At 34.9% G+C, this 26,666-nt stretch overlaps 4 protein-coding genes across 6 annotated transcripts in view; 1 reads left to right on the top strand and 3 right to left on the bottom strand.

The window, feature by feature from the left end:
- The window catches only part of LOC127786524 (hyoscyamine 6-dioxygenase-like), a 38,738-nt gene extending 34,546 nt beyond the window's left edge, over positions 1-4,192 (bottom strand). The window contains exon 1 of one of the 3 annotated variants that reach the window (XM_052313986.1): positions 3,972-4,192. Coding sequence is in view for 1 of the 3 variants with exons in the window: in XM_052313983.1 (XP_052169943.1) it covers positions 4,084-4,149 (66 nt within the window). In the remaining 2 variants the exon portion in view is untranslated. The remainder of the gene's footprint in view (positions 1-3,971) is intronic. The other 2 variants (XM_052313987.1, XM_052313983.1) reach the window with 2 other exon arrangements.
- Positions 1-26,666, top strand: part of LOC127786488 (autophagy-related protein 9) — a gene marked incomplete in the record, with an annotated part of 1,007,132 nt that overhangs the window by 927,731 nt on the left and 52,735 nt on the right.
- LOC127786523 (hyoscyamine 6-dioxygenase-like) lies at positions 1,094-26,666 on the bottom strand. Its single transcript, XM_052313982.1, has 6 exons — positions 26,472-26,666; positions 2,609-2,824; positions 2,258-2,511; positions 1,746-2,064; positions 1,434-1,644; positions 1,094-1,246 (listed from the first exon to the last, which is right to left on the bottom strand). The coding sequence occupies exons 1-6, from the start codon at positions 26,610-26,612 to the stop codon at positions 1,161-1,163; spliced, it is 1,227 nt and encodes a 408-aa protein (XP_052169942.1). The 5' UTR covers positions 26,613-26,666; the 3' UTR covers positions 1,094-1,160.
- Positions 23,654-25,371, bottom strand: LOC127786544 (hyoscyamine 6-dioxygenase-like). The gene is made up of 4 exons (XM_052314011.1): positions 25,133-25,371; positions 24,767-25,035; positions 24,246-24,564; positions 23,654-24,144 (listed from the first exon to the last, which is right to left on the bottom strand). Exons 1-4 carry the CDS (start codon positions 25,331-25,333, stop codon positions 23,896-23,898), a joined length of 1,038 nt encoding a protein of 345 aa, XP_052169971.1. The 5' UTR covers positions 25,334-25,371; the 3' UTR covers positions 23,654-23,895.

Genomic DNA, 26,666 nt, shown 5'->3' with positions numbered 1-26,666 from the left:
TGGTGTGTAGGTACTATTTAGCACCTATCTGTTCATATCTAGAAATTCACATATATCTTTAGGTAGCATTTGTTAAAATGAGCAAGATTAGAGAATATCAAGATAAATTTAGAATGATTTTCAAACATAGATATAGAATAGTCAAAATAAAATTGGGATACATTTCAAGATTTTTATCAAACTATTTGTTAAATTTTTTAAAATGCACCAAAAGATACAAATGTCATTTTTTTCTTATCTATAAAAACTAAAATATACTTATTTTGAGGGGATGAGAGATAAGCATACTTTAAAAGATCAAGATAAGAGATCATTAATAATTTTGTCAAGAATGGTCAAATAAACTTAACAAATATATTGGAAAGCATAAAAGTCTGAGATATATTCTATATCTTGACTTTTTCATCTCATATCTTGATTAACAAACGCCCCTTATTATGAACATAGACATTAACACGCGTTATGCACGTGAGCTTGTCTGGAGGTAAACTGAATAGCAAACTGCATCTCGAAGAAATTCATGCTCCTCAAGTCTGTGAACACGACTTTCCTAGCTAACTTTACCAATCTCATTACATAGACTTGAAGGAAACGAGCAACAGATACTTGTTACTTGACTTTCTTTTTCTTTTCTGTTATGTTTGTGACCTAGTGAAGATGGCCTGATGATTATTTCCTTGTTCATGCACGTTCTGCTCTGGAAATGTAATGATAATTTGGGACCCCTCGGTCTGTGGTAGCAAGCCCACCTCCAAACTCACAGCCAAATCCAATTGGAAATGCATCTGCTGGAGCAGGTTATGTGGGCTTGGAGCTTGTGGAGAGACAATTTTAGGATCAAGCTCTGAGTATGTGCAAAGCAGTGCAAGTGTCCTGCTAGTAATCTATGAAATTCTGTAACTCTTCTTCTGTACCCAAGTGTTATATGATAGGCCAAAAGGCATGCTTTTAATGTAGGGAAGGCTTGAAATGCTTGTGTCTGGCAATGTTCTACAAGAAAGGCTAACATGAGGTACTTGATTACTTGTTACCTGATAAGTATTAAAATTAAAATTTAAGTGACGACGTTTATCGCAGAAGGAAATCTATTAGCAAAAAATTAAACTACAATATCCTTTAACAAAAGAGGGTCTCCATGCAAATGACACAAACGACAGAAGCTACGAGTGCAATTTTAATATGGTTGCATATTTGGAAAATTGGCATGTCTTGCCCTCCCTCAAATGGGAAGAAAATTTACAAATTCCTGTGTTTAAGTCCATATAAAACCATCAGTTCCTATGTCTTGACAAAAGAGTAAACAACAAACATATTCCATTAAGATTGAACATATACAGACTGTTGCACTTTAGTCAAATTACCTTTTCCAAGACATTCATATGTTCCTAAACAAACTTAAGATTGGATCATATAATCTACAAGCGGATCCTTACCTTCACGAGTATCCAAGCCATAAGTTTCGAGAAAATCTCCGAATCTAAAAGTTCTGTACAGCGCCGGATTGTGCTCATTCACCAGTGATTTTGCAGGCTCTATTACGCAATCGCTAGAAGGAAGGATGAAGCTAACGACTGTTGTTCTTGCAGCTTTTGAGTTTGTCACAACTCGATGATCAGCGCTCTTCAGCTTCCCATTACTGATTACCTACAAATTCAAATACAAGCACGTCACAAACAGCTAAAAGCAAATTTTATTCAAGAAAGTAGTAGAGTTGATTTGAGGAGAGAATAATAAAGAGGAGATACCTGTAACATGTGATTTATATTAACCACAAATGCATTGGGAAGGGGCTCAACACCCAGCCATTCCCCGTCTTTCAAGACTTGAAGCCCAGGTAGATGGCCTTGGTTAAGAAGGGTGATGAGGTAAGGATCGGCATGTTTAGGCAATCCCAAGACTGAGGTTGGGTCGGGGCATGGGGGATAGTGATTAATAGAGAAAACTTGACGGTGACTAAGCCTTTCCTCAAAGTAACCCTGTTCAAGACCTAATCCTTCACAAATTAAATTCAACAACTGCAGAGACAGCCTCCTCACCTCAGCTGAAAAACGTCCAACCACCTCTCTATATCAATACCAATACAGAATACATTAATACAAGGGTTAGTATTAATGTAAATCTAAATCGAACTTGTGGGTGTTTAATCAGGTATTTAAAATGAAGGGTTAGTATTACAAACAATCACATCATTATGTGTCAAATTTTTTTTATAAAGATTTGTTCTATTTGTTTAGCATTGCCCATAGCAATGGCATACCTGTACCGAGGTGGATTTTCAGGCCAAAGCTGAATGTAGTCCTCCAGGGGGTGGCAAGGGTGCCGAAAACTATCTCTCCAAAAATGGACCTTCTCGTCTCCATACTCAATGCTTGTTTTAAGCCTACAAACCTCAGGAAACGGGGATTTCTCAAAGTAGTATCTTGCCTTGTCCTTTTCAGGCAAATTAAAAAATTCAGCTCCCATCGTCAGTACGTCATTCATTAACTCCTCCGAGACACCGTGGTTTGTCAACTGAACCTTGAACGAACTTTGGTTGGAGGAAAGCAGCTCTATAAAATGTTCCAAAAGCAATATAAATGGCATGAAGAGAAAGTAATTGATAAATGACCTGAAAGAATCCATAGTCTTGGCTAGCTTTGATGATATGCTGAATTAATTCATTGCGATGATGGCCCAGTGTTTCAAGATCAATCACTGGTATGGTCTTCAGTAAAGGAGTTACTAGGTCACTGGGTCGTGTCTCTGGTGGTAAAATATATGATTCCGGCACGGATTGAATCTTCCCCCTGCTAGAAATGAGAGAATCCATACTGCCAACAAGGATCTGAGTTTGGTGATGTTAGTAACCTGCAATGAGTATAAACTTGATTTCAAAATGCTAATTTAACTTTCAACCCTCACAATTGCGGCCAGACATGGTAGTATTGAAAATTTTATCGCATCAAAATGTCTCACAATTATCAAATCTGTCACAAAATCAAATGGTAGCACTCACATTCTGAGCTTCCTGATTATGTAACAAAAATTAATCTGGCTTAAGTTAAATGTTTTGAAGAGATTAATGAAATTGTTATCGGATCTTACAACTTTGCTTGTGAAATACTTGAAATACAAAATAGGACAAAGAAGCAGGCAACATCAAGAGATTCTGGGTAAATTTGGTTAGGAAGAGATGATTGAGAGCAAATCAAAGTCATGGACGTTATACTGGGAATTCTTCCCTTATCTGGGCAGAAAGTGAACATCCCAAAACAGACATAGGATGCACCGGATTTAGACGCATAGGCCAGCAAGACAAGAGGAGCTCATTTCAAATTTTGTGGTCAAATCATATCCCTGAAACATTTTAATCTTCATGGAAGAAGGTATTTTGAATAAGCAAATATTTGAACTCTTGCATTGGCCCAAGGACCCAGACTCCCAAAGGCATTTGCAGAGACAAGGGTCTAACAGTTAATCAGACTTGGGGAAAACCAGGGTCTTTCAGATAGAGTGTGATATTCAGTTGACCTCCAACTCTGTAGAAGGAGTTATCATGTTTGGATTTGAGAAGAGAAGGAAACAAGGAAAAGAAACTACTTCCATCTATCAATTTTTACAGGTCTAACAGTAATCTTGCACAACGTCCCCAAAAACACCAATCTAGACGAATCTATTAACAGAATCGAAACAGAGTTCATGATTCGCCGGCCGGGAAACCTAAAGCAATCGTTAAAAGGAATGATCACTTCGACGGATGCCGGAAAAAGAAAAACCAAACAGATAATACACACAATTGAAGATTTGAAATCTCTCACGCTACTTTTTCCGGTTTCTTACTGTTCGCGCCACCTCATTCAGAGATTCTGTGTGTTTCTATGGAAAGAAAGTGGAAGAGAGAGAACAGAAAAGACAAGGTTGCGAGCGTAATCGCTCACACACACACACACACATAGATATATAGATATAGAGACGAACATAGGGCTACTAACCAGTAACCACAGAGAGTGAAAACGAGGAGATCAGCGAGGCGCCCGGACTGTGAATCTGATCCGATTTGAGTCCGTCGAGAACAAGTTTCGGTCACTTTTGAGAGAGAGAGAGAGAGAGAGAGAGCAGGCGGTTGATCAATGCACGCTTCTCTACAGCTCGCCTTCTTTGACTCGCCATGAACAAAGGGGAATCAAGGACAGCGACCGGCCATTGGTTTGGTTTGCTTAGGGAAATTTGCAAAAATAGGACTGCTGGCGAAGAATTTTTTTAAAATAGGACTCTAAATTTTTTTTTTGTAAAATTAGGATTTTTGAGAGTTGAATGGATTAAAATGCTCCCGATTTAAATCAGCTTACGATTCCCTTCATCTTCTTCCTCTTACACGCACATCTCCAATCGCCCCACTGACCAGAACATCTCTCTCACTCGTCCTCTGTTCTAAGCATATAAGGTTGCTGTTTCTTCGTCGGTCTTCGTCTTCAAAGCCATTGCAGGTAATTTAAGAATATATGATATTTGTTAAAGATATCTATTAAGGATATCATCGATATCTGTTAAGGACGTTAACCGATATCTGTTAAGGATATTGGTTACCGATATCTGTTAACCGATATCTATTAAGGACGTTAACCGATATCTGTTAACTGATATCCTTAACAGAACCGATATCTGTTAACCGATATCTTTAACAGAACCAATATCCTTAATAGATATTTTTAACAAATATCAAATATCCTTAACAGATATCTTTAACACTTATCTGTTAAAGATATCTGTCATGACCACGACAAGAAACTAAAACAGTTGCAGTGAATATATCGGTCACGACCGCAATCAACGATGCCATGGCCCTACTACAATCATTTTTCTCATTTTCTTGTACATGGTCGCCATTTGTCTCTTTTCCTCTCCCATCAACGCAAATACACACAATACATATATAATATATGATACATAATGGAGATAGAATGAAAGAAACCTATATCTCTTGAATCATAAACAATATATACACATATATTTAGGTTATAGAGAATGGTAAAAAAATAAAAAAATGATAGATGGATATATATATATATATATGTGTACCTTATATATATAGAGTAATAGAGAGAGAAGGAAAAAGATCTATTGAAAAAGAAGAAAACGAAAGGGATCGTAGGCTGATTTAAATTGGGGGCATTTTAGTCTATTTAACTCTCAAAAGTCCTAGTTTTGCAAAAAAAAAAATTAAGAGTCCTATTTTTGCAAAGTTCTTTGCCAGCCGTCCTACTTTTGCAAATTTCTCGTTTGTTTATCGTTATATTTCAACGATAGACTGACCGCTCACTTTTGTTTGCTCTTTGCTTATTGTTGTTTTAGGATACAAGACGTTTGCGGATTAGAATCTAGATTAGATTATACTTTCGTCCGGATTATGCAATCCTCTCTATCTATCCCAAGCGTCAAAGCAGACCGTCAATTTTTACTCATATGTAAAATATGTTCTTATACTTAGATCGGAATCAAAATAGATCACAAATTTTAAAGACAGTTAAGCAGTTCAAATCGAAAACTATATGCGATCGGGGTTCTTCTATAGAGCCAGAAATGGTGACAGATGGGCTTACAGATTAGAGGCAAAAAGATGAAATTGCCTTCGCTGGCTGCACTCCCACCTTGCAATTAAAACACAAAACAAAACACAATAAAAATTTTATATTTTTTTCTTTATTTAGGTGAGAGGTTTATACTCGTCAGTGTACGAGTGCAGTTGTAGTCCAAATTTAAATTTATATTTTCTGAATGAGTCCAGGTCGTCCACTGAGAGATTTATTTATGGCAAAATAAAAAGAATGTCACACAAGCACACACGCATTTGGACAAATTGGCAACAAGGTTTTTTATGGTTTTTTAAACAACAGATACTAGGAAATAAATTAAGGCAGTAATTGAAATAAATACTTTAAGTGAGAATATAAAATTGGATAGTACTTGAGTTAAAACAATTTCAGTGCCAACCCGTTGATTCCCAAATTTTAGCATAAAAGATTAGCAACATTAATTTAATTTCAGATATGAGGGTTTGTTATTAAATGCAATTAGAGATGATGATAGTTCTAGGTTAAGCAATCCCCATACATGATATGCGGGATTCTAATTTAAGCAATCACCATAAATCCAATTGCAATTAATACACAAAACAACTAAATTAATCATCCGGGTTTGGGTATGATAGCGTTTCCAGTTCTAGTAACTCTCATACATGGCATGAAAGCTCTAAGTTAGGCTTACGCTCCAATCCAAACCTAGTGATTTCTCAATAATTAAGATACACTCATACTGAAATTTAAATTAATGTTACTTATTTAAAGCGCAACTTTCTTTGGGAATCATTGGCGTTGGACACTGTCCTTGCCTTAACCCAAGATTAGATTTAGCTACTCATTTCCATTTAAAAGTTAATTGACATGAATTTAAACGACGTAATTTAAATAACAAAATTTAAATGACAAGAAATTTTAAAGGCATAAACTAACCGGCCATTTAGGCGGTGGATAATTAAATAACAAGAATTAAAATTGCAGAAATTTAAAGGCATAAACTAACCGGCCATTTAGGCGGTGAATAATTAAATGACAAGAATTAAAATTGCAGAAATTTAAAGGCACAAATTAACCGGCCATTTAGGCGGTGAATAATAAAGTAATAATAAATGACTTAAGAATTTAAAAGAAGAAAGGAATGAAGTAAGATCACAAGAGAGAATACTAAAGAAAAGGGGAAAGAATAAGAACAATTCTCAAAGAGAGAATTATAAGGAAACAATTAAACTTTGATTCAAGAATAATAATCACACTTACAAATGCAATCAAGTGATCTATTTATAGGCCACAAGATGCCATACAAGCCACACAATTTCAATTATTCAATTAGACATAATTATATCTAATGGGCACTCACACACTTAAAGTTAAATGGATTTTAGCTATAATATCCACCTAATATTAAATGGATTTTAGCTAAAATACATACCTAATAAAGCACTCATAAAGTTAAATGGATTTTAGCTGTAATATCCACCTAATAGTTAAATGGATTTTAGCTAAAAAACACACCTAATAAAGCTCTCGCATAAAAAATAAAAATAGATTTCTATAAATTGGTTTTTAATCTTCATTAGGATTAAAAATAATTCTTGGGCCTTCTCCAAATAATATCTTCCATGGGTTGCTCAAATTGGGCCTTAATTCTTCATGGACTTTAATTTTTCATGGGCTTGATTTCTTCATGGGTTTGATTTCTTCATGGATTTGAATTCTTCATGGACTTTAAATCTTCATGGGCTTGAATTCTTCATGCCTAAAAAAAAAATAATTTAATGTTATTAATAAATTATATATTATATATATGTATTACACATGGCACACATATATATTAGATTATATTATATATATATATATTACATGTATGCATATAATGATGTATATGTATTATATATAATTTTATATATTATTATTATTTACTTTAGAACTTCATTTCATTTATCTTTCAATTTAAGCCATTTTTAAGATCAAAAGAAGGGTATAATTATAACAAAATTTTTACAAAATTAACCACTAATCATTCGCTCACTTTACAAATTTGCAAAGTGGGCCACTTTCCCTGTTCTCTCCTCTCCCTTCCCATGGTCGCCACTGCCTTCGCCTCGCCACTATCGCTGCCTCGTCTCGCCAACAGTCACTGCGCAGCAACTGTTGGCGAGGCGACAACAGCGAGGCACGGCTGTGAGACGAGGGCAAGGGCCAGGTGGCGACCATGGGATGGGAGATGGGAGAGCAGGGGCAAGGCAATCCATGGGAGGGGAGAGGAGAGAGCAAGACGCGGGGGCAATTTTGTCTTTTTTCCCCTTCTCGGTAAGCCCGTCGATCATCCTTTCGGGCTCTCAAGACTTTTCCGTGCGATCGAGAACTACTCGAGACTCACAAACAGTTGCAACATTCAATCAGTGTTGGAATCTTACGTATTGCTGCCAGGAATAAGGCATGGAGAACTGTCAGCTCTGCCATCCACGACAATCTCAGTTGTTGATCTCCGATGTGAAGTATTATACCTGAGATTTTGAGGGCCTTAGGCGAAATGTAAAAATAGGCCCTCAAATTTTAGAGTACATTTAAATTTTATTTTTTTATAATAAAATAAATAAATATTTATACCATATCTAAGAATAAAATTATTTTTTTAAAATTATTAATAAAAAACTACTCTCCTTACAGTTTTGTATGCAAAAATATTATGACAATACACGACACACTTAAGTAATAATAATTTTAAACTTAATTTCTATATATAGACTTGTAATAATAATAATAAGAATAAAATGAATAAGGTACCTCTAGACGCTAGTTCTAACTTTTAATAAGAAAACAATTGTCATGTATCATAAACGAAATGAATAAGCAATATCAATAAAATTAAATTTTCTTTTACCATATTCAACCAACATCAATAAAATAGACATAGGCAAGCTATCCAAATCTCGGAATGCATCATAAACGAAACGAAATGAGGGAGCAACTTACCACTGAAAGTTGAAGCAAATCTAGAGTTAGAGCTTCTGAGAAGCAGATTTAAAAGATTGAATTTGATGAGCCAATCGACAATCAAGAGGGAACGAGCCATTGACTGCACTCTCACCCTGCAATTAAAACATAATAAGAACAAATCATAATAAAATTTTTATATTTTTTTTATTTTAGTGAGAGGTTTATACTCGCCAGTGTACGAGTGCAGTTGTAGTCCAAATTTAAATTTATATTTTCTGGATGAATCCAGGTCGTCCACTGAGAGATTTATTTATGGCAAAAGAAAAAAAATGTCACACACACGCACACGCATTTGGACAAATTGGCAACAAGGTTTTTTTATGAGTTTTTTTAGACAACAGATACTAGAAAATAAAGTAAGACAGAAATTGAAATAAACATTAAACGTAAAAATATAAATTTGGATAGTGCTTGAGTTAAGACAATTTCAGTACCAACCCGTTGATTCCCAAATTTTAGCATAAAAGATTAGCAACATTAATTTAATTTCAGATATGAGGGTTTGTTATTAAATGCAATTAGAGATGATGATAGTTCTAGGTTAAGCAATCCCCATACATGATATGCGGGATTCTAATTTAAGCAACCACTATAAATCCAATTGCAATTAATACACAAAACAACTAAATTAATCATCCGAGTTTGGGTATGATAGCGTTTCCAGTTCTAGTAACTCTCATACATGGCATGAAAGCTCTAAGTTAGGCTTACGCTCCAATCCAAACTTAGTGATTTTTCAATAATTAATACACACTCATACTGAAATTTAAATTAATGTTACTTATTTAAAGCGCAGCTTTCTTTGGGAATCATTGGCGTTGGACACTGTCCTTGCCTTAACACAAGATTAGATTTAGCTACTCATCTTTATTTGAAAGTTAATTGACAGAAATTTAAATGACGTAATTTAAATAACAGAATTTAAATGACAGGAATTAAAATAGTAAAAACTAACCGGCCATTTAGGCGGTGGATAATTAAAAGACAAGAATTAAAATTGCAGGAATTTAAAGGCATAAACTAACTGGCCATTTAGGCGGTGAATAATTAAAAGACAAGAATTAAAATTGCAGGAATTTAAAGGCATAAATTAACCGGCCATTTAGGCGGTGAATAATTAAAAGACAATAAATGATATAAGAATTTAAAAAAAGAAAAAAAAGAAGTAAGATTATAAGAGAAAGTACTAAAAAAAAGGAGAAAGAACAAGAACAATTCTCAAAGAGAGAATTATAAGGAAATAACTAAACTTTTATTCAAGAATAATAATCACACTTACAAATGCAATCAAGTGATCTATTTATAGGCCACAAGATGCAATACAAACCACACAATTTCAATTATTCAACTAGACATAATTATATCTAATGGGCACTCAAACACTTAAAGTTAAATGGATTTTAGCTATAATACACACCTAATATTAAATGGATTTTAGCTAAAATACATACCTAATAAAGCACTCATAAAGTTAAATGAATTTTAGCTAAAAAACACACCTAATAAAGCTCTCACATAAAAAATAAAAATAGATTTCTATAAATTAGTTTTTAATCTTCATTAGGATTAAAAATAATCCTTGGGCCTTCTCCAAATAATATCTTCCATGGGTTGCTCAAATTGGGCCTTAATTCTTCATGGGCTTGAATTCTTCATGGACTTTAATTTTTCATGGGCTTGATTTCTTCATGGGCTTGAATTCTTCATTGATTTGAATTCTTCATGGACTTTAAGTCTTCATGGATTTGAATTCTTCATGCCTGAAAAAAAATAATAATAATTTAATGTTATTAATAAATTATATATTATATATATGTATTACACATGGCACACATATATATTAGATTATACTATATATATATATATATATATATATTACATGCATGCATATAATGATGTATATGTATTATATATAATTTTATATATTATTATTATTTACTTTAGAACTTCATTTCATTCATCTTTCAATTTAAACTTGCATATAACTATAAAATATATATTAATATCTAATTTAAACCATTTTTAAGATCAAAAGAATGGTATAATTATAACAAAATTTTTACAAAATTAACCACTAATCATACCCCCCAACTTAAACATTGCTAGTCCCTTAGCAATCAGATTATACACCTGCCAAACTTTATTCACAATAACTGTATGAATGTAAAAATTTCAAATTCGAAACCAAAATTCATAAAATCGAATAAGTAATTTAGCATTCTAAATCAGATTTTTGGTTAAAGGTCATACAATCTCAAGAATGGAAATTAGGATAACCAAAACACAGACTTACTCCCTCGAAGTTTTGACTTCAAATCTCACTATGGATTTTCTCTCCAATAAAAAGGATTCCTCAGGTGTACACATAAAGGGGTGCACCATTATAAGAGTAAATGCAGAACAAGTTCAAAACTCGGTGCCATCCCAAATACAAGGAACGTATTTTCATGAAAGAACAAGAAAATTGACATAGCTTCATGATTGGAATAATGCTCTAGATGAGTAACTTCTGAATTTAAACATGATTCCCTACTCCAAACTCGAATTCTGAGATCACATGATTTATAGCATCAACAGGGACCAGACTGGGTTGTAATGGGGCTATAAGGTTAATACGGGTTGTCAAAGAAAATGTAGAGTGTGCAAAGGGTGTGTCGGGATTTTTTTTTTTTTTAGCATTTATTTTGAAACAGTTATGCTGAATAGCTAAGAGAATTTGCCCCCCTTTTTTTTTTTTTCTTTTTCTTCTTCTTTTTTTTTCTCTTTTTTTTTTCTTTTTCTCTTTAAATATGAAAATAGAAAGACAGATTAATTCCCAAAATCACACCAGGTTGGATAAAATTCATATGGTTATGGGTTAACCGAGAGTAACGAAAGAAATTGTACTACAAATGGCTCAAATGGGATAGCAAGGGAGGTTAATTTAAAGAAAGAAAAAGGTTTAATAGGCTCAAACTGAAAGAAATTGATCCCCCTATCATGCTTCTCAGTCATCTAAGTCGAAGTTTGAAACCAGTCAAATTCATCCGCTATCATACTAGACATTCAAAGCGAATTGATATTTTGAAGCCATTGAAAAGATAAGATAAACAAGAGAGCATATTTAGAATAAGTGTTATTTCACTCAGAATTAACGGTTATTAGGCTCAAACACTTACTTGGGTAATAGTCTCCATTTCTGTTGAGGGATCATACAATGTACTAATCAGCTAATTACTGTTACCTTTGACTTTATGACCGATAACCAATTTTTAAATTTTGAATCCCCAATGAATGCAAATTACTTATTCTAATGCATATACGTTTTCAAATAAGAAATCAATACATCCATGTTTCGTATTGCAAACTTAACCGGCTATCAGTGCATAACTTCAAAACTTTAGGAATATCGTTATTTAAAACACATTTTTTTTTAATAAGAACAGATAAAGATAATCAATTCACACAAGACTACAAACTAGCAATAGTAAACTCACAGTTAAATATGAACCAGATAATTCATAACTAAACCTTACATCCCCCAACTTGAATTGCAGTAATAAATTAGGGTTGTTAGGAATACCTGTAACTCCATAAGTCCACTTTGCTGTGAATTGCTAAAACTTAAACAACAAATGAGCACACCATATATATATATATTTATATTTTCACACCAAAATAAAAATTTCATGCAAGTCATAAGATAAGCAAAATGCGTCTCAAGAGTACAAAAAGTACTCCTCACTCAGCCATCTTATCAAAGACTTTGCCCAACAACATTCCACAGTTTTTTTTTTTTTTAAGAACACAACCAAGAAAAATCCTGCAAGTTGTACAATAACTAGATGCGTCTCAAGAGTACAAAAAGTACTCCTTACTCAGCCATCTTAATAAAGAGCATTTCTCACAGTGATAAATCTAAATTAATCGGACCCTTTTGGCGCTTGTTACTAATTGCCTTAGACCAGTCTATTCGAGGCTCATGAGGATCGTACTGTGGAACATAAGCGTGTAATTTCTCTAGCAGCTTATCAATGGTGGATGCAGAAATGAGAATCTTTCTTGTTGAACGAGAAATGAACTGTTGGTCCACAACCTGATCAAGAAAAGAGAGTAACCCATCGAAAAAATGGTTAACATTTAAAAGTCCAATGGGTTTGGTATGGAGATTACTCTTGGCCCAGGAGATTATACAAAAGATTTCTTCAAGTGTTCCAAAACCTCCTGGTAAAGCAATGAAGGCATCTGACTGATAAATCTTACAAACCATGCGCTCAGACATAGAAGTCGTTTCTATAAGTTGACCGCGTGTAATCCCGGAAATATGTGGTTCAGCTAAAGGGATTGGCATTACACCTACCACAGATGAATTTCCAAGATGTACAGCTTGTGAAACATAACCATTCAATCCACGACTTCCCCCTCCATATACCAAATTAATTTTTTTCTCTCATAGTTTTTTACCAAGTTCGCTCGCTGCAAGTGTGTAACAAATATCGCTCCCAAGTTGAGAGCCACAAAGTACACATATGGTATTGATTCGACGAACTAACTGGCCTTCCATGTTTGTTCCTTTTGTATGTCCTGAAAAGAAGTTTGGCGATCAAAAGTAGCTATACAACAATTCAACAAGAAATAAATACAAACAAAAATCATGCGCATGTATAAGTAGTTGTGATTGTGGCTCATATCTTCCTCTGGTTTTACGTCCAGAAACGGCTTAAACACTTTTTATGAAGCGGGGATAAGCTTCCCATCCAATTTTCTTATAGATTGGCAAACAGGGTCGTTTTTAGTCAGATTCCCAAGACTATAGCGTTGGTGGTCACTTCTAAACTGGGTCCATAAAGCAAGAAGTTCTCTTTGCACTATTTCACATGGATGCGTCTCAAGAGTCAATCGGATATCATCCAAAGACTCCTTACTCAGTCCATCCTTTATGAAACTAATTTTATCTTCTCGATTTATGGACGTAAACCCCACAGATTTGCATCGTGTGTTACAGGTCCATCGAGCACATTTGTAACAACCATTCACTCTTTTCGCTCTTCTTTTCTTCGCAAAACTACTCTTCCCTAAGCCTGGAAAATGCTTAAAACTAGGTGAAGTTTCACCAGCTAATCGAACTTTTGCTTCGATCAGCCAACGAATATCTTCAGGGATGTTATTACGCATCAACAGCCTAAGTCTTTCACACCTAGCAGCATAAATTTTTTTCAAATCATTCTGCGGGAGAGATGGATAGTACTTGTGAATTTTTGAGAGATAAAGATCCATTTTTTTTTTTTAAATTATACTAAGAAGAAAGTAAAGAACTATAAACTTTATAAAAGGGATGAGAGTACCTGATCGGAGAATAACACAAAGGAGAGAAGATTGAGCTCAAGAGGGGTGACTTGCCTCATACAGATATGGAGTCTCTTATAGAGCAATGGGCATCACTATTCTACACTCGACTCGAGGCATGCCATAATTGCACCGTCAGACTTGACGTCGTTTAGCGTCTCATTTTTCAACATTTGGCAGTGTGCCTTTTTTTTTTAACGCTCGGCGCCTCTATTTTCAACATTTGGCAGTGTGCCTTCTTTCTTTATAGGGCAGTGTGATTGCACTGCCCAAGAAAAGATGGCTACCACCAGCGTCAATTCTGTCTCTCTCAATTCAATTTTTTTTTTAATTAATTTTTTTTTAATTTTTGTTTTTTTTTTAGGTAAAATTTTTTATTAGACACCTTACCCCCCCAACTTAAATTGCGCATTGTCCTCAATTGGCAATAAAAGGATAGAAGATAGGCATACCTGGCGGTCTTCAATACATAAACTCATATGGAGAAATTTTATTTAGATGATTTTATCAAGAGATGCTTATTCTTTTATTTATTTATTTATTTTTTCTTTTTGTTTTTACCTTAATCTCCCCAGCAACGGCGCCAAAATTTGACTGCACTCTCACCCTGCAATTAAAACATAATAAGAACAAATCATAATAAAACTTTTATATTTTTTTTATTTTAGTGAGAGGTTTATACTCGCCAGTGTACGAGTACAGTTGTAGTCCAAATTTAAATTTATATTTTCTGAATGAATCCAAGTCGTTCACTGAGAGATTTATTTATGGCAAAAGAAAAAGAATGTCACACACACGCACACGCATTTGGACAAATTGGCAATAAGGTTTTTTTATGAGTTTTTTTAGACAACAGATACTAGAAAATAAAGTAAGACAGAAATTGAAATAAACATTAAACGTAAAAATATGAATTTGGATAGTGCTTGAGTTAGGACAATTTCAGTACCAACCCGTTAATTCCCAAATTTTAGCATAAAAGATTAGCAACATTTATTTAATTTCAGATATGAGGGTTTGTTATTAAATGCAATTAGAGATGATGATAGTTCTAGGTTAAGCAATCCCCATACATGATATGCGGGATTCTAATTTAAGCAACCACCATAAATTCAATTGCAATTAATACACAAAACAACTAAATTAATCATCCGAGTTTGGGTATGATAGCGTTTCCAGTTCTAGTAACTCTCATACATGGCATGAAAGCTCTAAGTTAGGCTTACGCTCCAATCCAAACTTAGTGATTTCTCAATAATTAAGATACACTCATACTGAAATTTAAATTAATGTTACTTATTTAAAGCGCAGCTTTCTTTGGGAATCATTGGCGTTGGACACTGTCCTTGCCTTAACCCAAGATTAGATTTAGCTACTCATCTTTATTTGAAAGTTAATTGACAAGAATTTAAATGACGTAATTTAAATAACAGAATTTAAATGACAGGAATTAAAATAGTAAAAACTAACCGGCCATTTAGGCGGTAGATAATTAAAAAACAAGAATTAAAATTGCAGGAATTTAAAGGCATAAACAAACCGGCCATTTAGGCGGTGAATAATTAAAAGACAAGAATTAAAATTGCAGGAATTTAAAGGCATAAATTAACCGGCCATTTAGGCGGTGAATAATTAAAAAACAATAAATGACATAAGAATTTAAAAAAAGAAAAAAAAGAAGTAAGATTATAAGAGAAAGTACTAAAGAAAAGAAGAAAGAACAAGAACAATTCTCAAAGAGAGAATTATAAGGAAACAACTAAACTTTTATTCAAGAATAATAATCACACTTACAAATGCAATCAAGTGATCTATTTATAGGCCACAAGATGCAATACAAACCACACAATTTCAATTATTCAACTAGACATAATTATATCTAATGGGCACTCAAACACTTAAAGTTAAATGAATTTTAGCTATAATACACACCTAATATTAAATGGATTTTAGCTAAAATACATACCTAATAAAGCATTCATAAAGTTAAATGGATTTTAGCTATAATATCCACCTAATAGTTAAATGGATTTTAGCTAAAAAACATACCTAATAAAGCTCTCACATAAAAAATAAAAATAGATTTCTATAAATTGGTTTTTAATCTTCATTAGAATTAAAAATAATCCTTAGGCCTTCTCCAAATAATATCTTCCATGGGTTGCTCAAATTGGGCCTTAATTTTTCATGGGCTTGAATTCTTTATGGACTTTAATTTTTCATGGGCTTGATTTCTTCATGGGCTTGAATTCTTCATGGATTTGAATTCTTCATGGACTTTAAGTCTTCATGGATTTGAATTCTTCATGCCTAAAAAAAAAAAAAATAATTTAATGTTATTAATAAATTATATATTATATATATGTATTACACATGGCACATATATATATATATATTAGATTATATTATATATATATATATATTACATGCATGCATATAATGATGTATATGTATTATATATAATTTTATATATTATTATTATTATTATTATTATTATTAAATTTTACTTTAAAATTTCATTTCATTCATTTTTCAATTTAAACTTGCATATAACCATAAAATATATATTAATATCTAATTTAAACCATTTTTAAGATCAAAAGAAGGGTATAATTATAACAAAATTTTTACAAAATTAACCACTAATCAGCCATCAGCGATAGAGCAAGAGGCAAGAGTGAGCCACCGGCCACGAGGCCGAGCCGACGAGGGTGCGAAACTACGACAGAGTAAGAGAGAGGCAGTGAGTGATGAAAAGCGAGCCATCGGCCATAATGCTAAGCGACAGAGGGCGAGCCAGTGAGGGTGTGAAACTGTGACGGAGTTAGAGAGAGGCAGTGAACGATGGAGAGTGAGCCACTAGCCATGATGGTGAGTAACCGAGCAGCGAAAGGCCAAAGCAAGATGGTGAGGGTAAATGGCGACAGAGCAGCTAGAGGAGAAAGAGGCGGCAAGCGACGGAGTAATGAGAAGTGAGAGTGAGGGCTAGCCGGTGATGGTGACGGCGAGGGCAAAGTCAGGAATGACAAAGCGAGAGAGGCAAAGCAATGAGTGAAAACGAGAGAGGGAGAAGGGTAAGGACGAAATCGTGCTTGCAAAAGGGAAGGGGGTGGGCGGCTGGGCAATGGCCCTTACAAAAAGAGAGGGTGTCCAATTTATGGGCCCCAATTAATCAAATACTCATAGGCCCTGAGGCAACCGCTTCATGAGCCTCATGAAAGGTCTAGTCTTGCCCATGAGTTGATGGCGACATGAATGACATGATCCAGCAAATCATTTAGGCAAGCAAAGAATTCTAGTTCTTTCAGGTTATTACTTTTTTTCATCTTCCTCAAATTAATTAGTCATTTTCTTGTCACAAATGTCATCGTAGAATCATATCTCAACTCTTCAAATTCAAAACCAAGCAAATTTAGAAAGAGTCCTAGAGTTCTAATGGAAGTAGTGAAAGACTGCGGCTGACGGGTCATGGGGTCTCGGAGGAGTTGATGCATAGAGTTCTTCGAGCTGTTGGCAAAGAAGAAGGCCGAATTCTACTCAGAGGGTCCATAAATAAATTGTAGGTTGTACATGAAGGATCATCACGAGGATACATAGCATGCAACGGAAGTGTTTTTAAATAAAAACTTTCCTCGTATTGATTAGAATCTAGGAAACTTACTTTTCCTTCAGATTACCGGACGGAATGAAGCGATAGGAGGAGGATGGGCGGGAGCTTCTTCTCGTGGTGGAGATGACTGCTGTCCTGCAATCCTTCGACTCCTTCGCATCAGAACTTGAACGTTCTCTTGATCTTCCAAAGGTATGACTCAAACTCGTGGCCTCTCTTTTGGTGAAGAAGAGTACAAGAAAAACCCTTAGATGAAAAACAACCAAAGAGAGAATATATATAGGGAGAACCCTAGGGTTAAAACCCTAGTGGGCCAAGTTCATTTAATTAATTTTCTAATTGGGTTAGCCCAATTAATTAATTAAAAAACTAATGAACTATTATTTTATTCTAGCCCAATTAATTATGGACCATTCTGAATAAAATAATTCTCTCTCACTGTAATTCACCCAACAAGCCAAATGTATTAAATAATACATGAGTTATATCGAGCTACCCCGGGGACCAAAAGACAAATTATTCACGGCTACTAAAATGACCAAAATATCCCTGCTACCTAGTAGCTATATTTTGTCATTCTAAGTGTTCCAACTATCACCATATGGTAACACTGACCCCACGAATAATTTTGCATATGCAATGTCTTTAACCTACTAGTGTAATGACGAAAATACCCCTCTGCGTAACACCCATCATTTAGCAAGGAATAATGTACTAACACCTCTCTAAATGATTTCTACCATCCTTAGATCACTAGTCCAATAATCCGTGACTACTCGAATGTACTTGCTTATCACTGGGAGCTACCCAGAAGCACACACTCTTAAGTCACGTTTCCAGGGCCCTGGATTATTTGATTATTCTTGGACAATCACAAGGGGGTGAATCACAGAAACTATCTTGTATTAGTCTGTCTTAGCTAATTAGAAACCATACTCCCAACTCAAAAGGTTATTGATATTTGATAGACCTCACCTACAGTGAATCTAAGAATATAGCTCTAGGTTCACTAGACCACCAACTAATACTCAAGTATTAGAGTACTCGTCCACGTAGTAGCAGTGATAGACTAGCTCCATGATAATTAGTACTTTGTCATTAGCTTCTATCACAGGTTCACTCTACGCATTCCAAATGCGCTTGTACAATTAGAGTAAACGGACTGTTTACTGGTTAAGGCAAGCCATCCTCCATTAGGATCTATTGCACAATGATCTTATCATGATAGAATGCCCAGTTCTATCAAAAGATCAAGAGTAATATTTTCTTGCTTATTAAGTACTCATGATTCATGCCTAACTGTGAAGAACGACCCATCACATGAATCACTTACTTAATAGCATGGACACTTTTTCAACAATTAAATGCAAATAATATATGTGCCATAAACTGACTAAAAGAAACATCATTACCATAAATTAAACAAAACGTGTCTTTAGGACATACATTTCCAACAGTACACTAACATCAATTTCTTCAAAAAGAAAGTTCATTTTTGGAGAGATAAGTTGCAATATTCTTGTCACCCTTTAGAGGATTACACCCATTCACTAGTGATTTTTTGGGCTCTAGTTGTGTTTGGCTTACTATTTTTTTTTAGGAGCGTTGAAACTCTGTTGAGCTTTTAAACCGTGTAAAGCTGAAAAGCTATCTAACATTTAAGTTGATAACATATTTAGATAATATAATTTTAAATTATTAATTAATTATGTGTTTGATTTGAAAGAACTAATAAATTATTAGAACTTAATAAAAAGATGAAAATAGGCATGTTGAATAATGTAAAATTTTATCATTAGATATTGATAAATTATACATAATTATTAAAAAATATATTAATACAATATATATATATATATACCTTTTATTTTTCTCCTTCAAATATATTACTATTAGATTAATATATATACACTTGCAGATATATCTACAATATATATACATATAACGATTGAACGTCGTCGATGATGGAGAAGGCGACAAACGATGGAGGTGCAAGCAACAAACAATGGGGACAAACATGGAAGATGTAGCAATAAAAGCTAGAGGCAATAGCCACCGTCGATGGTGGAGTTGAAGACGATAGCCAACGATGACAAAAGAGTTGGAGGCGATGACTAAAGCTAGAGGGAGACAACCACGACAAAGACCATAGATGAAAGAGATGGGTACATGGGAAATACAAAATTTGTGCAAGGGCAAATCCATATTTTGTTTGGTCAACACCAAAAGCCCTGATCAGTGTTTTTGGGAAAAGGTTGGGGCATAACTTTTAAGCTTAAGCTATTAAGGGTTGTCACACACTTAACAACAAAAGATAAACACCCCCTGTATATTAGCCTATTGATTCAATTTGGATCTAAATATCAAAATTAAAAGAATTATATAAAATTATAAATTTACAAAAAATTTAAATTCATGATTAGCCTCCCAAAAAATAAAGAAAATATTTCTATTTTCTTTTAAAATTTATTATTATAAAAAACTATATTACAAACGTGAGAATCCAAAGGGCTTATGTTCTTTCATTTTTACTTGTCCTCTAGGATTACAAGCCAAGCTAGAGGATCGGCTTGAGATTTTTGATTTATTCGTCAATCGCTATTGTTGAATCTCTCCGTCCCTCTAAATAGGTAATTCATTCTTGTCGAAAAAGAAACTTAATTAGATCAGGTAAATAACATAAATACTTATTGAACTTTACATTAAAGTACAAAAGACTCAATAAACTTCAATTTAATATACAAATTCATAACTATTGTTAATTAACGTTAAAAGAAACTAATGAAATACTAACATTTTTATATTTTAGTGTAAAATTTAGTGACTTTTTTATACTTTAATACAAAATTTAATAACCATTTGTGTTGTTTTACTATTCACATTATTAATCACGTCAATATTTCGTTAATCTATTTTTAATGATAATTGATAATAATTATGAAATTATATATTCAATTAAAGTTTATTAATCTTTTAGTTATAAATTAAAATTCAATATCTTTATTATACCTTAGTGCCAATTTCACTAATTATTTATACTATTTAACCCGATTAAGGAAGAATCTCTGCTCCTTGCAAATCTACTCATTTTCTCTCTTGGTGTGTAGGTACTATTTAGCACGTATCTGTTCATGCCTATACATTCACATATATGTTTAGCATGTACATATACATTAACACGCGTGCTTGTCTGGAGGTAAACTGAATAGCCAACTGTATCTCGCAGAAATTCATGCTCCTTAAGTCTGTGAACTTGACTTTGCTAGCTAGCTTTACCAGTCATTATGGGGCCCAAGACCTCTACCCGTCTTCCGACTCGATCTTAACCGTATACCTGCTAGCGATAATCATCATCGCCCCTTGAATTTGTAACACTCCTACGTCAATTACAGATTCCATCAACATAATACAATATTTAATGAATTTCCTCTTGACACCACACATTCATCAAAGAGCCTCGTCGACGTTGGATATTTTCATCACATCCCACTGCAACACCCCAGGGCCTGCTCGCATATCTAGAAATCTATTTTTTCTCTATAAGCTAGTCTACTCACAAGTCAATATGTGTTCTTTTTAACCTATCGACACTTTGTCAACTAAATTCCTTACTCACTTCACCATCAAAGTATTTTGCAAGTACTGCCACCCCCTACTCCGATCACTGGAACCAGTTCCAACGCTCCCAAAATCTCCCCACAGCAAACCTTTGAGTTAGAAAGAACATTTTGCACCCACCATGGGGCCTGATAAAGCATACATATCCCATACCCTGAATCTCTTAATTTTGTTGAGCCAAGTTGCTCCAATCAACTTATTGTGTATTTTGATGTTTAACAAAACATAATTTTAGTAAAACTATTTTTAGTATGTTTAAAACTCCTAATGGATTTTTGATATTTGTTAAGTATTATAGTATTTTGTGTATTAAAACGAACCAAGAAATGCTATTTAATTCTAAGTAGAATATTAGCACACTATAAGGGAACATATAAGAAAATATTTTTCTTTTGGAAAACTAACTCTCGATATTTTCATAACTAGTATTCATTATTGTGAAAATGATTTTTAATGAATTTTTCAAGTAATGGAAAGTATGTTTTTGGAAGTGCTAAATTTGTCAAAATCGAAATTTGTTCTAAAATCCAAAATCTACTTTCTCTTCTATTTGGATTTTGATTTTTTAGATATTTTTATTGAATCCAAATAGGGGGTACTTTGTTATTTACATTTATGTATTAAAGTAAATGGAAGGTAAAATATAAATAAAAAAAAAAATGTGGACATTTATTTAAACTAAAGAAATGTAAATATCTTGTAATGAATTTATGTTATGTATTGTATTATCAAAGCAAATCTTATTTTTCTGAAATCTGGACTGAAAGTCGACTCCCGGTGAGGGACAGTCGACTGTAAGTCAATGGCGGTCGACTGTGGATGTGCATCAATCGATATAGCCGAGCATTGTTTATGTGGAGTCGAGATAGCCGATAGTGGGTTTTGACCAGTCGACTGTAGGCCAATGAGAGTCGACTGTCTGTGAGAAAATCGACTGTGGGTTGAGCGAGAGTCGACTGTCGGCAGCGAGAGTCGACTGTGGGTGTTGCGGAGTCGACTGTCAGTTTGAGCAGTCGACTGCCAGACTCCAACAGTCGAATTTTTGAAGCCGTTGCAAGTCGTTTTGGGAGCCTCAATATAAATATAAAAGGGAGAAATCTTGAGAAAGCTAATGCTCTACCATTTCCTATCTTCCTAAAGCACACCCAAGCTCTCAAGCACTTAATCAAAGCAATCCAAGGCCCAAGGAGTTTCAAATATCTATCCATTGGAGCCTCAAGGCAAAGAAGAAATTTTCTTCTCATTGGTAACTCGTATCGTTTCATTTTGCCTTGTATATTGTTCTTGTATTGATATCCATTGTAGTCCAAGTGTGTTGGACATAGGATTGATTTATTTGTATTAGATTGTGGATTGTTAGTAGCATCCTAGAGCCCAAGTAATCTAGGTGTATTATTGTGTTGTATTAGTTTCCGGGGTGAGCTAAGGGGAAACCTCGGGGTGTACAAGTTTGCTAGGTATTCTTATGTGGAAACTTAGTAGTGGTTTTAGTGGAACCTCAAGTGTCGGTTTGACCTTGAGAGAGTGGAGTAGGTGTTGGATACACCGAACCACTATATATCTTGTATTTATATTGTGATTGTTTGTGTATTTATATTGCTATCATCTCCAAACAACATATATATTTACAACAAGTGTATTTTGTGTATAAAAAAATCTCAAGAGTTCTGAAAAGAAAAGAATCGATTCAATAAATTTTAATCACTCAATTCACCCCCCCCTTTTGAGTGGTCATTGTGTGTGTCAAGGGACCAACAAATTTGCCCTTGAACTAGCCACGACTAGAAGTAGAAGCCAAAACAACCTCACTCCCATCCCAAAATCTCCTCATTCGGTGACCCTTTAGGTCGGAAGAAACACATTACATATCCTTCGGACTTGAAGAAAACGAGCAGCAGATACTTGTTCCTTGACTTTCTTTTTCTTTTCTGTTATGTTTGTGACCTAGTGAAGATGGCCTGATGATTATTTCCTTGTTCATGCAGGTTCTGCTCTGGAAATGTAATGATAATTTGGGACGCCTCAGTCTGGGTGGCAAGCCCACCTCCAAACTCACAGCCAAATCCATTTGGAAATGCATTTGTTGGGGCAGGTTAGGTGGGCCTGGTGCTTATGGAGAGAGAATTTTAGGATCAAGCTCTGGGTATGTGCAGAGCAGTGTAAGTGTCATGCTAGTAATCTATGAAATTCTGTATTCTTCTTATTTACCCAAGTGTTATATGAAAAAAAGAAAAGAAAAAAAAAAAAGAGTTCATACTGAACATCTTGTAACATTTGAAGAGTTTTCTATAAAGTAGCTCCTCACTTGTAGTGTGTACTAAAGTGTAATATGAAAGGCCAGAAGGAATGCTTTTAATAGTGAAGGCTTGAAATGCTTGTGTATGACAATGCTCTATAGCAAAGGCCATTACCCAACATGACGCAATCCATTACTTGTTACCTGATAAAAATTTAAATTAAAATTTAATTGACGACGTTTATTGCACAAGGAAATACATTAGCAAAAAATCAAACCACAAAAACCTTTAGAATCATTTTTAAACAAAAGAGGGTCTCCGTGCAATTTTAATATGGTTGCATATTAGGAAAATTCGCATGTCTTGCCCTCCCTCAAATGGGACGAAAATATACAAATTCCTGTGTGTTAATTCCATATAAAACCATCGGTTCCTATGTCTAGAAAAAAGAGTAAACAACAAACATATTCCATTGAGATTGAACATAAACAGACTGTTGCACTTGAGTCAACTTACCTTTTTCAAGACATTCACATGTTCCTAAACAAACTTAAGATTGGATCATATAATCTACCAGCGGATCCTTACCTTGACGAGTATGCAAGTCATAAGTTTTGAGAAAATCTCCGAATTTAAAAGTTCTGTACAGCGCCGGATTGTGCTCATTCACCAGTGATTTTGCAGGCTCTATTACGCAATCGCTAGAAGGAAGGATGAAGCTAACGACTGTTGTTCTTGCAGCTTTTGAGTTTGTCACGACTCGATGATCAGCGCTCTTCAGCTTCCCATTGCTGATTACCTACAAATTCAAATACAAGCACGTCACAAACAGCTAAAAGCAAATTTTATTCAAGAAAGTAGTAGAGTTGATTTGAGGAGAGAATAATAAAGAAGAGATACCTGTAACATGTGATTTATATTAACCACAAATGCATTGGGAAGGGGCTCAACACCCAGCCATTCCCCGTCTTTCAAGACTTGAAGCCCAGGTAGATGGCCTTGGTTAAGAAGGGTGATGAGGTAAGGATCGGCATGTTTAGGCAATCCCAAGACAGAGGTTGGGTCGGGGCATGGGGGATAGTGATTAATAGAGAAAACTTGACGGTGACTGAGCCTTTCCTCAAAGTAACCCTGTTCAAGACCTAATCCTTCACAAATTAAATTCAACAGATGCAGAGACAGCCTCCTCACCTCAGCTGAAAAACGTCCAACCACCTCTCTATATCAATACCAATACAAAATATGTTAATACAACGGGCGCATCAGTGACATTTTCTGAAAATGTTAATCGAACTTGTGGGTGTTTAATCAGGTATCTAAAATGAGGGGTTAGTATTACAAACAATCACTTCATTATGTGACAAAATTTTTATATAAAGATTAGTTCTATTTGTTCAGCATTGCCCATAGCAATAGCATACCTGTACCGAGGTGGATTTTCAGGCCAAAGCTGAATGTAGTCCTCCAGGGGGTGGCAATGGTGCCGAAAATTATCTCTCCAGAAATGGACCTTCTCGTCTGCAAACTCCATGCTTGTTTTAAGCCTACAAACCTCAGGAGACGGGGATGTCTCAGAGTAGTATCTTGCCTGAAAGTATCTTGCCTTGTCCTTTTCAGCCAAATTAAAAAATTCAGCTCCCATCGTCAATACATCATTCATTAACTCCTCCGAGACACCATGGTTTGTCAACTGAACCTTGAACGAACTTTGGTTAGAGGACAGCAGCTCTATAAAATGTTCCCAAAGCAATATAAATGGCAGGAATGGAAAGTAATTGATGAATGACCTGAAAGAATCCATGCTCTTGGCTAGCTTTGATGATATGCTGAATTAATTCATTGCGACGGTGGCCCCGTGTTTCAAGATCAATCACTGGTATGGTCTTTAATAAAGGAGTTACTAGGTCACTGGGTCGTGTCTCTGGTGGTAAAATATAAGATTCCGGCACGGATTGAATCTTGCCCCTGCTTGAAAGGAGAGAGTCCATACTGCCAACGAGGATCTGGGTTTAATGATGTTGGTAACCTGCAATGAGTATAAACTTGATTTCAAAATGCTAATTTAACTTTCAACCCTCACAACTGTGGCCAGACATGGTAGTATTGAAAATTTTATCGCATCAAAATGTCTCTCACAATTATCAAATCTGTCACAAAATCAAATGGTAGCACTCACATTCTGAGCTGCCTGATTATGTGACAAAAATTAATACGTCTTAAGTTAACTGTTTTGAAGAGATTAGTGAAATTGTTATCAGATCCTAGATCTTTGCTTGTGAAATACAAAATAGGACAAAGAAGCAGGCAACATTAAGAGATTCTGGGTAAATTTGGTTAGGAAGAGATACTTGAGAGCAAATCAAAGTCATGGACATTATACTGGGAATTCTTTCCTCATCTGGGCAGAAAGTGAACATCCAAAGACAGACATAGGATGCACCTGATTTGGGCGTATAGGCCAGCAAGACATGAGGAGCTCATTTCAAATTTTGTGGCCAAATCACATCCCTGGAACTTTTAATCTTGAAGGATGAAGGTATTTTGAATAAACAAATATTTGAACTCTTGAATTGTCCCAAGGACCCAGACTCCCAAAGGCATTTGCAGAGACAAGGGTCCAACAGTTAATCAGACTCGGGGAAAACCAGTGTCTTTCAGATAGAGTGTGATATTCAGTTGACCTCCAACTCTAGTAGGAGTTATCATGTTTGGATTTGAGAAAAGAAGGAAACATGGAAAAGAAACTGCTTCCATCTATCAATTTTTACAGGTCTAACAGAAATCTTGCACAAAGTCCCCAAAAACACCAATCTAGACGAATTTATTAACACAATCGAAACAGAGTTCATGATTCGCCGGCCGGGAAACCTAAAGCAATCGTTAAAAGGAACGACCACTTCGATGCATGCCGGAAAAGGAAAAACAAAACAGATAATGGACACAATTGAAGATTTGAAATCTCTCGCGCTACTTTTTGCGGTTTCTTACTGTTCGCGCCACCTCATTCAGATTTTCTGTGTGTTTCCATCGAAAGAGAGAGAACAGAAAAGACAAGGCTGCGTGCGTAATCGATCGCGCGCGCACACACAGATATATAGATATAGAGACGAACATAGGGCTACTAACCAGTAACCACAGAGAGTGAAAATGAGGAGATCTGCGAGGCGCCCGGACTGTGAATCTGATCTGATTTGAGTTCGTCGAGAACAAGTTTCGGTCACTGAGAGAGAGAGAACAGGCAGTTGATCGATTTCTTTGACTCGCCATGGACTCGCGGAAATCAAGGAAAGCGACCGGCAATTGCTTTTGTTTGTTTATTGT

Source organism: Diospyros lotus, chromosome 12 (assembly GCF_014633365.1).
Source record: "Diospyros lotus cultivar Yz01 chromosome 12, ASM1463336v1, whole genome shotgun sequence".
In the NCBI taxonomy this organism is placed as follows: Eukaryota; Viridiplantae; Streptophyta; class Magnoliopsida; order Ericales; family Ebenaceae; genus Diospyros; species Diospyros lotus.
The sequence above is the reverse complement of the archived record's forward strand: the minus strand, read 5'-3'. Positions and strand labels throughout refer to the sequence as shown.